At 41.3% G+C, this 16437-nt stretch overlaps 1 protein-coding gene across 2 annotated transcripts in view; it reads right to left on the reverse strand.

The window, feature by feature from the left end:
• ago3a (argonaute RISC catalytic component 3a) overlaps nt 1-16437 on the reverse strand; it is a 43096-nt gene that overhangs the window by 19778 nt on the left and 6881 nt on the right. For both annotated transcript variants that reach the window (XM_078252376.1, XM_078252375.1), the window contains exons 2-9: nt 8387-8558; nt 6883-7003; nt 6397-6605; nt 5280-5416; nt 2567-2701; nt 2296-2383; nt 955-1102; nt 577-696 (exon numbers count right to left, since the gene is read on the reverse strand). In XM_078252376.1, the coding sequence (XP_078108502.1) occupies nt 577-696; nt 955-1102; nt 2296-2383; nt 2567-2701; nt 5280-5416; nt 6397-6605; nt 6883-7003; nt 8387-8558 (1130 nt within the window). The remainder of the gene's footprint in view (nt 1-576; nt 697-954; nt 1103-2295; nt 2384-2566; nt 2702-5279; nt 5417-6396; nt 6606-6882; nt 7004-8386; nt 8559-16437) is intronic.

Consider the following 16437-nt stretch of genomic DNA (forward strand, 5'->3'; position numbering starts at 1 on the left):
GAGAATCTAGGATGGGTGATTACTAAACAAGCAATTTGATATCAAAATGAACCGCATGGCAACCAAGTGTTGACAAGCTTAGCAACGCTGGAGCCATCCAGGCAGCGTTTTGTCTTTGGCTGTGTCGACACCCTCCTCCTTTAAAGTTAGAGCCCCAACAATGGCTTGGTATTTTGACTTTGTACGGTATTACCTAAACCTAACCACTTGAATGGTGGTGCATACTTAGGACACTGTACAACATAAGATGTTCTGCCTACTAGACAAATTGCAGGTCAATTGGACAGTATATGATGCACAAACACCATTTGTTTTTGTGTTCTGTACTCAATGTTTTACCATTTGTAAGAAAATACAGTACATAACGGCAACTATTTTAACCATTCTATTTTATGTAAGTGCTCATTCCAAAAAAGAAATCAAGTATGCAACCAAATAGGTGTCACAGCAGTATGTTGATGCTGAAGGAATACTGACATACATACAGTCAACTAATCAACAGATGCCACTAAATGTAAATTCAGTATTCAAACAGGGTGTCTATGGAGTGATAGAAGGGATCTTGATCCAACTCACCAGCCTGCTGATCTCCTCCTGCCTGTCGGGTGCAGAGCGGGCTGTGGCTTTGATCATAGTGGAGGTCTGATTATCTGTCAGCTTCTTGATGCATCGTTGACCTGCTACAATGTTACACACCTGCAAGAAAATGAAGACAGATGTTAAATCTATAATTTATATACGTACATTTATTTATATAATTTTAGTTTTTAACTGAGTCAGCAAAAGACTGTCTGGGCACACTTGAGTTATTTATACAGCTGCATGTTATTCATACAGCTGACACACCTGACAGCTGCCAAGCAGACGATGCACTGCACGTTTCTTCATTTTGAGTTATGTTTACATTGAAACCCAATAAAACAAAACGTGAAATAGCAAGTTGCTTTCTCTCACCTCCAGGGGCAGGTATGTGTGCTTTTGCTCCTGACCCACTTGTAGACAGGGCAAATGTGGGTACTTCAGCTGCAGGTTGTACTTTTCCCTGAAGTACTGGGCTACAGTGCGCTCTACAGTTTGACCATTTTCCAACTGTAGAGGGAACCTGCAGGGAAAAGAGCATCTCATGTCAAAAACTAGACTACTTCTGAGGGCAACTGAATTAGATTGCTTTTTAAATAGTGCCATTAGGATTGTAACTGATCTGATCAAGCTAAAATCAGTCTAATCTTTATTCATTTGTTTGCTTTACATGTTCAAAATATAAAACCATGTAAGGAAAGCACTGATGCAGACTATTTTGCTATAAATGCAAAGGTTTTACATTGTCTCGGCTCACTTACCTAAACTAGATTTGTTTTATTAACTTCAATATACTTTTCAGTGTTCACTGTGTGGCAGAGACATTGTGTCTCGAAATCAGATTGGGGGCAAAACAATATGATTGTAACAAAAAAAAAAATACAATTTGTAACAAGTGCCACGGGTATACGTTTTGGCTGGCTACCATATTCATATCAGTGACAATAGCGCAGAAACAGACCATAAATATGGTTACAAGTAGGATTTCTCCGAACAGAATAGTCCCTTTTGGACATGGAATATGTACTGGGCTACTGGATTACTTAATGTACACAAAGAGTGACTGACTTAAAAATACAGTCAGTTGCCAGTTTATAAAAAAACTAATGCAACAGTCATTAAAACTTGCCTTCATGAAGGTTATAATGTTTAATGTTTGTTCATGGAGGTAGGACTTATTGCTACTGTTGTATTACAGTACACTGTATTAGTTTTAGCTAGGTGTACCTTAAACTGACAACTGAATGTAAGTCAATTACTATTTATAAAAACCATAGCCATAGCACGCATTAACAATTTACAAGTGTATAGCCATCTATCGTCAAACCTCACAATCACTATTTAAATATCATTAAGTATCTTTACTCTTATTCTAACAGCATATTGCTACACGGCTATTGCCGTAGATATGGACCATCCTTTTCGATGGCAATATGGTGATTTAACACCATTTAAAGGATAACACAAAGCGAGATATTCTACTCTGGACTGTTAAGACTCTGGACACTCTGAAGATCAGCAGGCACACACAACGCGACTTCACTAACGGATGACTAATATTGACTGCATGGTTGTTAGATGAGTCAGCTATTATCTGGTTTGTTTGGTGGTGAATCGGTGATCGCATCCTCTGTGATCTGTGCTCCCCGCCCCCATCACATCCACGCACTCAGCCCAGAGTCTCCTGTTCCCCTCCCCGCCCGGAGACTGACTCACGTTTGATGGCTGGCAGGCCGACGGGTCACGTTGCAGACGCGGTACTTCCTCCGCATGGTTCCACAGTGCGTCACCTCTACCTTCAAACCTGGTGAATAACAGAAAGTGTTGGAGAAGCATTAAGAATATGTCTGTGTGTGAACGGCTGCGGCATGTGCACTCCATGTTTCTGCTGAAACTCTATCTCTCCACACACACACGTAATGCACTTTTATTTATTTGACTGAGCTCTTTTCTCACATGCAGGCGCACTTTAGACTCCCGTAATCACCTTTGATTTCTTTGGTGAACTTGACCCGGTGCGAGTCTGTGAGAGGGCGAGGCTGCTCGTCTATGTTGTGGATGTCCAGCACTTCACACATGAACTGGATGACTGGCTGGGCCTTGTAGAAGGCAGTGGCAGACACTGCAAGATAAAGCAAGGACAAGTCATTCAAGACAAATAAAACCCATAATATACTATAACACTACACGGAATGACAACAACTTGATTCTAAAAACCCAACAGTGTTATACCAATAAACATCATAGTGCAAATTGGATGGTCACATGTTGAGTGTCTGTCTGAAAAGAAATGTAAAACTTTTATGCAGTAAAACAACTTCTGACAATGTAGGATAATAGGCACTTTGTAAGGCTTTTTAAAAGGGAAATTATAAGCTGTCCTAACAACTCCAGTAACACGTTTCACAAGTGTTTAATTCCTTTAGAAGCCCATATGTTCAAAACAGTATGTACTTTGACATTTTCCCACAACAAACAGACTGCACAGCAACAAGTAACAAAAGCAATGCATGACTACCAGATAAGTTGTAACACAGGGATAGAATATGTCTTCTTGAATGTGCAATTATTATGTAGCTCTTTTAGAGGCTGATCACATAATCTTTGTGTAATCAGGCCACCGTGTTAAATAAATGTAGCATGAACACAGGAAGTGCAGTTCATGCAGCACAAAGTCTGTGTGGAGATTCTCCCGTTGTGAAATGTAGGCAGGTTCCCTTTATTCTGATACAATACTTTCTCTCAATAAATGGAAATAGAATATACTGTAGGTGAGATGGCAGAGCAAGACATACAACATCAGAGAGAAAGTCAAATCTAGGGGGGGAAAAACAAGGTATTACAAAACACAAAGCAAGACCAAAAGAGACCCAAAAATGGGCAGAGAGAGATGAAGAGTGTGTGGTGTCAATGTTGTTGACGAATAATCTGGCTCAGCTGTTGTGATGTAAACAATCCCTCTCTGACGGTGTGTTTGATGAAAGCACTGCTAGCGCACATCCATGAGGCAGATAATTGCACATATATATATACACACACACACACACACACTCTTACAAGTGCACCTCTGGTTTGCACCCTTCAGCCTTTCACCACTGACAGGAAGTGACATCACTCCTAATTGTCCTCTCCATGCATCGTAATTTAATTTCTGTGCGTTTGGAAGTGTTTATGAGTCATCCTTGCAGATGTAAAATCCCAACGTCTCATTTCTCTGTAATTACAATGATTTGGTACATGTGCTTTGTTGCATGTATTTGCCTTGCCAGTACAAAATGCCATACAGAAGAGTTAAAAAAAAAAAAAAAAACAAATGCTTCGCAAACACTTGGGAGTTCTAGTTTGCTGCTGGAGAGCAGACAAGAAACTTGAGCCGACCAATGGATTCCGAAGGATGACAGGGCGGGAAAATGAGACAAAGAGAGAATCAGAGAGGGAAAGATTCAAATAGAGACAGAAGCTTCAAAAGACTTGGAGCAAAACAAAAGCTGTCTCAAGGAAATGCTCCACACAGCTACCCTCCTGACCCAGGCAACACCCACCAGTCTCACTAATGCGTGTGCGCGCACACACACACACACACACACACACCTGTCTCCACAGCAACCGACTAGTCAGTTCCCATCCAACCAAAAACCTACCTCCCTCCCTCCAAGTTCCTCTAACACTCACACACATACTTTCTCTCTCATCAGCAGAGACTTGGTCTTCCAACAACCTCCTGCAGTGTGCATATGGCAAAACACATTCTCCATCACCCTTTCTGCCCCTTATTTTCCACAATTCATTAAACAGATTGAAATTGTAGCTCACTAGTCCATGTCATCAAACAACGTTCTTCTACTGACACTAGCCCAGCGCTCAAACTAATTACCAAACTACATCTTGAACTTTTCCATCCAAAAAAATGCTTCTCATCCAGCAGAATTGGCCCCGTTCTGACAAATTGGTCGACAGCTAAATGACGTGTCATGACGATGAAGACGAAGGACGAATGCCAACCATGTCAAGTTTAACTTATTCAACAGCCTTGACAAGTAATGCAAGCAGCAAGGACAGTTTTGATTTGAAGAAAAACTAACCAGAATAAAAGAAAAATCTATCTGGTAGTTTCACACTGAGCCCATAGAAGGTGTGCTGCTTCATGAAAAAATGTGTGGGTTCCCCGGCTCAGCACTTCCTCAGCCTCCCTCATTGATGAAAAAGCTTGAGTGTTCTGCAGACCTCATTCAGCTCCAGTGAAATAACGTTCTAATGAATGTGATATTGTCACATTAGATTTATGTTAAATACAGCTATTAAATTTCCTCAAACATCACTGAAAGTAAATCGATCGTGCACAAATCTCTAAAAATACCCTGTATCATGGAGGCTCCATGTCACACTAATCTGTTTAATTATTAAAACCTCATTTCCCCAGCTGTGAAAGGGGAGCAGGGAAAACAATGTATGTGTTACTGTACAAGAGAAGACATTTTTTAAACACAGACTGAATTACAAAGAAAATGTTGTGAATCTTGTACATATTTCAATATTTTGAAATATGAACAGCTATATTAGCAAACATAGTTCCTATTGTGTCTGAGAAAATAGGCATTAACACCAGCTATTCTATTTACATTGTTGTAGCTGTGAGGCCATCTTGAAGCCCTAAGGTGCCATCAAAGCAAAATTAAGTCTAGGTGGAATTTGGTTCTCACCATCAATGTTAAGCATCATCTTCCACATGGCAGGGCGCACGGACTGATGGAAACCGAACCAAACCTCCCTCCCACCTCCCAGGGGATGGTCGTAGCCCTCTGGAGCAGAGAAGAAGGATCGACCCACCGGAGTGTACCTAGATGGAGAAAAGTAGCAATTATAAGAAAAGAGCAAAGAGATTGAAGGGATGAAAGATAATGGGGAGGTTAAGACAAAAATAAAAAAAAAATAAAAAAAGGTTGTGAAAAAAAGGACAAGATGAAAAGCAGGAGAACATGGGGCGAGTAGGAAAGGGCGGAGGAAAGGAGACAGAGAGGAAATGGAAGATTAGTTCAAACATCCTGAATTGTGTATGTAGGTCAATGTGTGTTTAAACAGTGTAACGTTCAGCTGCTCCTCAATATGGCCTGAAACTACATCAGTGAAATGAGAGGTGGTGACACTGCCTGGACCCATCCACCTCTTATTTCTCTGCCCAGCAGATACATTAATAATCGTAAAGGGCTACGTTTTTGTAGGTGAATCCTGGACTGACAATGTGTCATGATGCCATTGCAATAACGGGCCCCTGGAGACTGCGAACAGGGCTAAATGAAAGGTGTCTATAGACCCACTTTTTTAATAATGCCTTGAAAAAGATTTTCATTAAGACACTGGTGATATTGTGTTCGACTGTGCTCCTGCTGGGGCTTGTGAAAGTGATATCGAGTGGCAGATGGTACGAGGTCAAGCATGGCGCTTCGTGGGAGCCCATAGAAGCTGTGTTTGATTTCCGTTGAGACCAGAGTGCTGATATTGGTGCCGCTATGACAAAACAAATATATAGTATATACTAAGAGTATCAGTGGGATCATTTTTTACAATGTGTTCTCTATCTTTTGACCTTTGTTTGCTGACTGAAAGTGAAGGTGGTGAGATTAGGGAAGACTGTTTCCTTGACTATATCTGCTGTTAAGGACTTTTAAAAGATCATTCTTTAACATTATCTCCCAATTATCTAATAATAACAACAACAACAATAAATGGTCTATTTAGGCCTTCAGCTGTCATTAAAAGACTGAACCAATAAGTCTAAACCTGACAAAAACAGGCCAAATAAAAACATCAGCAGCTCACTTCATGGAGGGCAGGTGTCGCAGCACCACATCCACAGCGTGCACAGGGTTGGTGCTGATGGGCTTGTCCAGCTCCAGGGGCTCAGGCATGCTGCGGCCAGTCAGCACCTCGTGGAGCATGTGCCAGCTGACCAGAGACACAAACTTGATGGAAACTTTGAAGGGGCGATCTTTCCCTCCCTCCCCTGGTAGAGTGACATCCAGGTCCACCTAAAGGGGGGGTTTAGATATCAAGGCAGAGTCTATTTAGTGAAAGTAGGTTTAAAGTGGTGGTTCTTAAGATTTTGTGTATTTGTGCTGTGTGTTTGAATGTGTCTATGCATGGGCATGTCATGTGTAATGTACTGCAGGTATGTTTTGATTCAGGTAATGGCGAGCTGTTGAGATTGTGTGTCTGTATGTGCACTGGATAATCACATACGGTTTAGTTTCAGGTTGTTTGTGTGTTTTTATGTCTGTGTGTTGGAGTGTGTGTGTCTCAGCTCACCCCTGCGGGTGCCACAGGCAGTGGGTTGGCTGTGTACAGGCTCCTCTTTCCATCATAGACTGGCCTGCGATCCCCAAAGATTGTCACCTTAAAGTGCTGTACCATTGAGTCAACCACCTCCCTACAAAACACACACACACACACACACACACACAGTTTGAGTTATACTGTAGGTATCAAAATGCTGATGTTTAACCCTTGTGTTGTCTTCCCTTCAACCTTGAAAAAAAAGGTTTTCACAATTTGTTTTTGCTTTTTCCAACGTTTAAATTTTTAAATTTTTGAGTTTGAGTTTAGTTTATTTATTTATGACAGCGCAAATTAATAAAACACATGACTTCCCATGGGTTAAAAAATACAGAATTAGCCAAAAGGCTATTTTTCCATCTGTAGTCCCCTGCCTTCGATGTTAAAAAAGGCTTTTTAAAAATACAAAAAAACAACACAAGCAACAAACAAAACTTAGCATAAAGCGTCACAGAGACAGAAAACAACAAAACAAAGTACAACGCACAACTTAGCATAAAACAAGACACAACACAAAAACAAAAAGATATACAACAAGGCAAAACAACAGAGTATAAAGTGGGGAGAAAAAAAAAATTAGAACAGACAACCATTAAGAACAATAAAAGCAGTATTAAACTAGGGGGAAACAATAAGTAAAATTCATATATGTTGACTCAAACTAACAGAATAATAAATAGTGTTAGGGCTGACATGTATATGTATTGACCATCCAGTGTTTTAGCTGCTTAGTAAAAGACGTATATGTGTTTAACTGTCTGATGTGGTTTGGGATTGAGTTCCACTCTCTTGACCCTCTGATGGACCAGGCTGACTAAAAGAACTTTTCCGCAGTGGAATAACACAGTCTCCTCTTGAGGATCCCCTTGTGACTCGAGCAGTATCTGATCTTCTGTGGATATCGGCAACAAGTGGCGGTGGAGCTAGGTTGTGAGTGACTTTATATACCAAACATACGTTTACATATTTCATTAGGTCTTTCCAGCTTAAAAGCTGGTACTTCTTCAAAATTAAGCAGTGATGGAAACTCTAAAGTTTTTATGGCTTGTTTGTATAGTGATTCAAGTGGTTTCAGTGTGCTATTGTTGGCCTGGGACCAGCTTCTTCTACACATTTTCAGCGCTTATTTCTACGTCCCATATTTTCTGATATAAAACAAAAATTTAAAAACGGGTCAATGTGACCCGAAGTCAACACAAGGGTTAAGACTCCACTTTTGAAATTGTCAAAACAATTATCAAACAAATCATTAGGGAGACCACCTCTGAATCAAAGGTCCCAGATTCAACCCAAACCATATCTAATATGTCCATCAACAACCATTTTTCTTTTGGCAAGCACAACCCTGTGTATTCACTGGCTGCAGCATGCTCCATATTGGATATCAGTTAAATGCCTGTTTCTAGATGTAAATGCTCTATCTGAGAAAGGTGTAGGAGAAGTTTTAAAGATACTATTCAGACAGTCTACAGCCTACCTGTTGACTCGCCGAGGGCACTTGTCAGGCTTGATGTCCACCTCGTAGAGGTAGACATCCATCTTGGGGATCTCCACCTGGAAGCAGTTGGCCAGCAGCTTGATGGGCTTCCCCATGGTGCCATAGCCAGGCCGCCGAGGCATGGCGAACAGGGACTGGGCCCCAACGGCTCCTGAGAGGAGGACATGATGAGAATGTGCTAAATCTATGCACACAGTGAGCCGGTTATGTTATATTAAACATAATACATCAAGCTCAGCAGATACATTATACTGACATTGACAGATGTTGGCTCATCACAGAATCTGTAACGGTCGCTATCAGTTCGTATATTTAATATACATTTCTTTTTAAACTCAAATTTTATATACATTTTTCATTCCCAGTGATTACAGTTTATTTACTGATGTGTTATAATATACCTTAGTTGATAACTTTGTAACAACAATTTCATACCCAAATTTGAGGTATCTTTGCCCAAACAATATGCATATGTTATTTGTTTATACACGGTTACACAGTTCTCAAAATTGTTCTAAAAATAAAAAGTAGTACCATTGCACATGCATACACCAACACAAAAGTCCATGAGATGTCTTACACATGAGTCACTTTGATCCAGAAACATTGAGTTCTGTTCGCCTTAATGTGCCACACTCATGTCAGTGCTATTTTTGGGTCTGCTGAGGCTTGCCTTCCACGTCACACTTTACAAAACAAATGCCAATACAATGTTTGGAGGACGCTATTGTACGTTTTGCGATTGTTACGCAAACGCAATCTTTACACAAAAATTCTGATGAGACTCGCAAGTGTTAGTTTAGTTAAATGCCCCCCTCCAACCCCCGTGTTTTTCAACTGTCTCGTTCCATCTCTACAGCCGTAGGCCTCGCACTTTCTAGTCTCTACTAAAAAACAACCCCAAATGTGTCATTGATAAACGAGAGTCATGGTTGAGGGTGATTCATCACCGATTTGACTCATAGGCTCACATGTGTAGGTGATGGTTGGGGTCTGAGGGCCCTGCTGAGGGGAAGTTCATAAAAACCTTCCCACATCAGAACAGAAACCTTATGTGAGGTAGCAGCAGACAACATGAGCAACCCTGTTTGTTTACAGTCAGACTCTGGAAGTGTGTACTTTGTGCCCTGCTGTCTTTTTTCAGTTTCTCCTCTGGTGGGCTGTGGAGTGGAGGCCAACAGGATTGATGGAGGGTAAGGCCTTGTGTTTGAAATCGCCTGCTGGGATAAAATGATGTGAGAAAAAAAAGTAAAGAGGAAAGTCTGGAATTCACGCCACGGCTGTCCCTCTCACAGAAAACTAAATGCACACAAACTTTTGTAATGGTAATTTCCCTGGGGCCCTCAGTGAAACTTGTGAGGTAAGCCTAATCACTCACACACACACACACACACACACACACACACACAAGATATTCTGGGAAATCTTCATTAAGGCTACAGAAATAAACGTCTACCCAGGATTGTGATCCGTCCTAATTCAGTGCCCCAGAGCACACTCAAGAAGCCCTTGATACAAACTTAAAGAAAGTCCACTTCTTTCTGTTACTGACAGCAGAAGTCGCTAGCAGGGAGTGGCAGGATTAGAGAGTAGGGTTGGTGTTTTCCGGCTTTCATCTGCCTCTCAGTACTGGTTTCCATTCAGCATGAGTCACAGAGCCACCACGGGCAGAGCAACACACAGTGGAGCATCCTTGAGTCCATGCTTCTGGATTCAGGAGTGAATGAACTACAGTAGCAATGACAGGGTCTTACAGCGAGAGGCATTCCACCTACTTGCGCGCACATGCACACTAAAACACGCAGCCAGATGGTTTAGTTTCAGTATGAAACCCACACACAGAGACATACAGAAATGTCTAGCTACACTACTGCACAGACCACTGATAGAACTGGTCTATTTTTCCTATATTACACCCTGATGTTTTTTTTTTTCAAAACAACAGATACAAACTGCTATAAACTCCCACATTCACAGTTCACACAAACACATTATTCCTGACAATTATTTCCTCCGAGGCTAAACCTCCAGAAAAAAAGGGCCTGAATGCACAGACCAACCCTTGACACAGACTAACTAACCTATTGCACAGACTAACCTGTGAACACAAATGGGACCTTACAATGTCACGCACATGGCAGGCAACATGCCCATCAATCAACCAGGCATTTCACACAGATGTGTTCTGCAGCATGTTCTGAATAGCCAATCTGATCCTGATCATTCAGCAACACATCAGGTAGCTCCCTCTTATCTGCCCCTCTTAGAAACGGTGCGTTTCTGTTCCCTCCACAAACAGACATAACAAACAGGTTTGTCAACAGGCAGGAGCGAAGGGGTCAAAGAGGAAGGTTTAACTGTCTAGCCAGGAACGGATGGAGAGCATTGAGAGCAGAGTACTTAAGCTGCAGACACACAGACCAGACGGCCAACCCTCGGCAGAAAAGGAAGTTGGACTGATCAGTGTCCCCGAGTCTGTCAAAAAAGTGCCTCGGAACACACCAAAGCGACGAGACGTAATACGTCTCCATAACAGCAGGCGGCGCTAATCTGTATTGTCGCCCAAAAATGAAAACCGGCAGCTGACTGGATGAACGCGTCTGGTTTCTCCGGAAATTCAAAGACAGACTGTCATGGCGGCTTGTTCAGAATACGATCTCATATTGTACTAAAATAGTTCACCGAAACGTGTTTCTGAAAACATTTTAAGTGAGAAATAGGCCGTGCAGTTGCTGAATCGGTCTTCATTTCAGTTCAACAAAGGTCAGTTTAAAAGATTTTCGTCAGATTTTGAGAGACTCTAGTCACGCTCATTCTGCTCCCAGTTTCCGGGTTAGCACTCTACCAATCAGATGGGTCATTTGAGTCTGACTGCCGGCAGTGCCCACCCCGCTGATTATACGTGTCAAATCGGCCAAAACGAAGGCCGACGGCCCCTCCAACGGACGATGGCACGGAACACACCGAACAGACTCGAGTCACTGACCTCGCCAGACTGTCCGACAGCCGATTATCGGCTCTGTGTGTCCGGGCGAGTAGGTCTGTCCAATAGACAATAAAAGGGATTCAAAGGCAACTCATGTAGTAATTACTGAAAAATAAATGTTTGACACATGTACTGTAAGCAATGTTGTGACCATGACAGTCAAAATGGACATTATCTGGGTTTGTTCAGTGTGTGGGAAGATGTGCAACCCCAAAATAAAGATGACTGCATGAGTTTACAATAACAAGTTTCCAAATTCTGCAAGACAAAACACAGAATAGCTGTTGGTAGGTGACGTGGTATACTTGTATGACAAATAGTGAAAACTCAAACCATAAATCACACACCAAAAGCTGCTTGATTTAGGGCTGCAGCCATCGATTATTTTAGTAATAGAGTATTCTACCGATTATTCAATCGATTAATCAAGTAATCGGATAAGAAATACTTTTGTTTTATTGAAGAGCAATAATATACAATAGTTTGGTTTAATTTTCGGAAAAAACTACATTTTTATTGCCTACATTGCTTACAATATCATCTCTCAAAAAACTAAACATATTAAGTGCATTTAAGTGCCATATTACATTGTTTTTAAAGAAAACATTTTCTGAAATGCAATAATAACCTCAAACTAAGGCATACATTAAACATATATAAACATTACCTTAAGTTGTGCAACTTAACTTTCAGAACTACAAGTTTCAACCTGAGACTGTATATCTGAGATATGTATATAGGCCTATAAGTATATACAGTATAAGTTATACTCAACCTATTTTTATTTATACATTTGATTACAATGTCAAATTGTAGTCACCACTACGTATTTTCTTTGTTCTTGGTAGTTGTTGTGTTTGGTGTAGTTTCATCGTCCATATGACTCTGTGATTTACTTTTGTCGGGTCTGCTTTGTGGAATGGATGATTAAGTTTGACTCAATGTTTTCTGTTGAGATGCTGAAGCATTGACGTTGTGCTATTATTGTGGTAAACTAGTTTGATTTTGCAGTAAACACAGTACAGAGTTTTTGTTTTAATTACGTTTGAACTGATTCCAAACTTTTGACACTTTGTTGTTTTCTCCAGCCTGTCTCTTCTCTTAGCCCCTGACTATTTACGCAGCCGTCAGTCTTCATGGCATGTGTCGCCAACAGCGTCAGCCCGGTGTGCGACAGTAATAACCATGCATGCGGAAACACCGTGAGCCATACAACGTTGGTAACATTGATTAAACGAAGCTTCGCGGCAAATCATTTTTGCATCGAGAATTTTTAGTAATCGAATTATTCCAGTTACTCGAGGAATCGTTTCAGCCCTAGCTTGATTCTTTACAGAGTGATTGTAAGGGTTCAAGGAAAACTCCCCTTATTGAGTTTAAGTGTGTGTGCACTTTCAGATAATTACAGGAAGAACATGCTTTAACAAACAGAAGAAAGTAGATGTAATCCTCTCCCTGTCTATCAGTATGTTTCTCATTTCCTGAGCCTGTACATGCACAGGGTGAGAGACGACAAAGGAGGGCAAACCCTACTTCCCCATGAATAATATTAACTTCATTAGTGTGTTTTAGTAAAATTGCAACAATGTGTGGTGTGGATGGAAATTGCCTCTCAAGCCTTTGGCTTTGCTGAAAGAGAAGCTTAAGTGTCCTTGTTACCCTTTATTGTGCAGCAAACCATTCATTCTATAACTTACATCTGGTGCTGGCTTACCATTACACAAGCTGCTGTTTTATGGAGATAAGCAACAGCATTTTAAGATATAGATATAAATTATAGTTCTTTTTTAAGAAAACGCAGATATCGATAAAATAAATTTTTTTTAATGTTGCCAATATTCTATCAACTTTATAGGTAAGTGCCGACTAAGATCTATGTTTTAATATGCTTAAACCCTGGGGGCTTAAAAGGTGGCCCTCTTTTAAAGAACAGCTTGAATTGATGTCACACACACTGTACTCCAATAGTAACATAGTTTCATGGCAGAAATACAGTATCAAAACATCCAAAGAAACTTCTCAAACTACTCCCACAAGTCCTGCAACATAACTCACCTTCCCGCTGTCCACAGCATGCCCAATATGCTCCAAACACTCATAGTTTTGCCAATCTTTTGCTGACACACAGCTTCAGTTTGCCACCTTTTACAGCTTAAGCAAACTACAAATTTCTAAACATACACACTACAAAACATACTACCTGTAATCAAGTTTAGAAATGCTTTTTCGGAACTGTTGCAACCCTTTCTGGCAGCTCAGAAGGTTTCTGAATTTGTTCAAATTGATCCAAGTGCAGTTCTGGTAGAATTGTGCATTTAACACCAATACCAAATCAGTTTGAAGAGTCTAATTCTCTTCTCAAAACCAGATACATCAAAATTCACATGCAAATCAATGGTATGCACAGCCAGTAACATTAAATAAGTTGTGTTAGTGGTTTCTTTGTACCAATGGAAAATGTGTGGCGAGCACAAGGGTTGAATTTAGTTAGTTTAGTTTAATTAAATTGTAAACAAAGCTGAGTGATACCATTAAGTAAGTGAGGCCAGTGTTACACCACAATACTGCACATAAATAAATCTAATTAATATTCTATAGCACACCAATAGCTGTGATGCCTTTCTTACCATATGAATGTTTTGCAGAAACATCTCAGCTTGTTCCACTCTGCAGCTTTGCAACACAACACAGTCACACTGTACACAGTGGGCTGAGAGCCAGTCAAACTGCATAGTAAGAAACTAGGCTGACATCCAGTGCCTGCAAACGCCCTCAGCCACAACCCCCTGCCCCCAGTACACAAACGTCCACGCTGCTAACGAGTGCACATGCCCACACATACACACAGGCCCACGCACCAACACACGCATGCACGCACAATACAGCTGTTGTGTTTCTAATCCAGAGAGGCCTGAACTGTAGGAACAGGGCGAGTGCTCAGTGGCGAGGCACAATGGCGTCAGTCACAGCAGGCAGGACCTAGAAACACGTACACATGCACAGACGTACACAGAAAGACTGACAGCGGACAAGAAGGACTGATGCACGTCACACACTGTCAGACTCCTCCCTCCTGTTCGCCTCATCAACCTCAAGAGGGTTTCATCTGGCACCTATGGGAGTCAATGCCACTCTCTGCCACAGGAAAACACCAGCAGGCAGCCACATACTGACAGGCTGACGAGGGCCAGTCAGTCACAACAACGTGCAAAAATGTCCCCCTCAGGACGAAACTAAGGCTGAGTGATAGAGTGCATGTGTGAGAATGAAGTGAGCAAAGGAGAGTACTCGACAGAGAGAGAGCAGGAGGGAAGTGGGTGGGGGTTTAGAATCAACTGTAAAGACAAGTCAGACACACACAGACACACACACACACACACCTCTGTTAAACTGACCAGGAGATTCTACTCAGGTAGGTTAAATGGAGCCTTCTGTCCTCACAGTCTTGCTAGTCTGGCCTGAGTGGAGCAGTGGACGGGGGCCAGGGGTTGTTGACTTTTTATGTTGACTTGGGCAGGATGACTGCTATGTCACTCTGAGAGTTTACATGCTGTCTAATAAATAAATTAGAACCAAAACAAGGTAATTCAAGGTAACTCAGATTATTGCAACTTTATGTTAATGTCCTAACAAGACCGTTTATTTTAAAACACATACAAAAAGGTCTACAACTTTACCGATGCATGGAAGCAACTTCTTCTCAAGCTTAATTTTTGATGTTTGTTACTGTTAAAAACACAGGAGTAAAAACAGGGCTACATTTTTAATTACAATCAGCTGAGAAGCATTTAACTCAAACTCTTCAATAAGCCTATATACAAATTTTGGATTGTCCCTTTAAATGTGAAAAAAAATTAGTTGCTATTGAACCATGTTTTAACAATCCTCATTTCATTGTATGCACTAATGAAGAGATATTCAAAATCTTTTTTTCTCTGCCACTGATGAACAGAAATACTTCTGTCTGTCCTCCAGTGAGCCCCCTGACAAAACACACAGACTTCCCCTTCCAAGTCCCTCTCTTCCTGTCCATAACCTCCCCCTAAAATGAGCCCCTTAAAGTTCCCCCAAAAAACAGATCTCAGGGAGGGGAAAAGCAGGAGGAGGTGGAAAAGAAGTGTGGTCTGGTTGCTCTGGCTTCCAATCTCTGTGACACATTACAACCTCAAGCCGCCGCCCTCGCCCTCCTCCTCCTCCTCCTCCTCCTCCTCTCTCCCTTCTCCCACACACTCACTCCATCCCATGACTTATCCCTATGTCTACCCAGCCCACTTGTAGGGGCTCCCTGTCCGCCCCATGCTCTGACAAATGTGTCAGAGAGCCAGAGTTGCCTCTAGGCTGCATTCATATATACTCAGATGCCCGTCAGACATTTTGAATGGGGGGAGTGTGTTTAGGCCCGGGGGGAAAAAGGCAGAGGCCCGTGTCAAAAAATTGCGACAGATTCAACTTTTGGAGAAACGCAACCTGACATCACCCTGCGGTGGCCAATCACGTAACAGACTTGTCCATTTTGAAGCAGTGTGAGAGTCCAGTACAGTAAACGGTAACTGCCTCTATCGCTGCCACAAGAACCCTATGAGGGTAAAAAAAATAAATGCAAGCATTTAACTGCCCAGGAGTTTCTATAACGGCTGACTGTTTCCTGCAAAAAAGTTCCAGCACAAAGTACAGTGGTCACTCGTCTCTTCTTTCTCTCTGAAATGAAGCTGCCTTCAAGTGTCCGGAATGTCATTTTATTCAATATTAAATAAATGAATAAATACTAGGGCTGTCAAACGATTACATTTTCTTAATCGCGATTAATCGTTGAATGTCTATAGTTAATCGCGATTAATCGCATGTTTTATCACATGATTACAATTCTATTATTTTGCATTTCAGTTTTTAAGTACATATTAACAATGGAAAGCCATTCTTACCAGTGTATCTTAATTGGGAATCAAATGAATGCAAAGAAAGTGACTTTATGAACTTGATTTTAAGATTTGTATTTGTTTATTATGTATTTAATCTAGTCACACATTTGAATTTAACAACAACA

The sequence above is a fragment of the Sander vitreus genome, chromosome 6, assembly GCF_031162955.1.
Source record: "Sander vitreus isolate 19-12246 chromosome 6, sanVit1, whole genome shotgun sequence".
Lineage (NCBI taxonomy): Eukaryota > Metazoa > Chordata > Actinopteri > Perciformes > Percidae > Sander > Sander vitreus.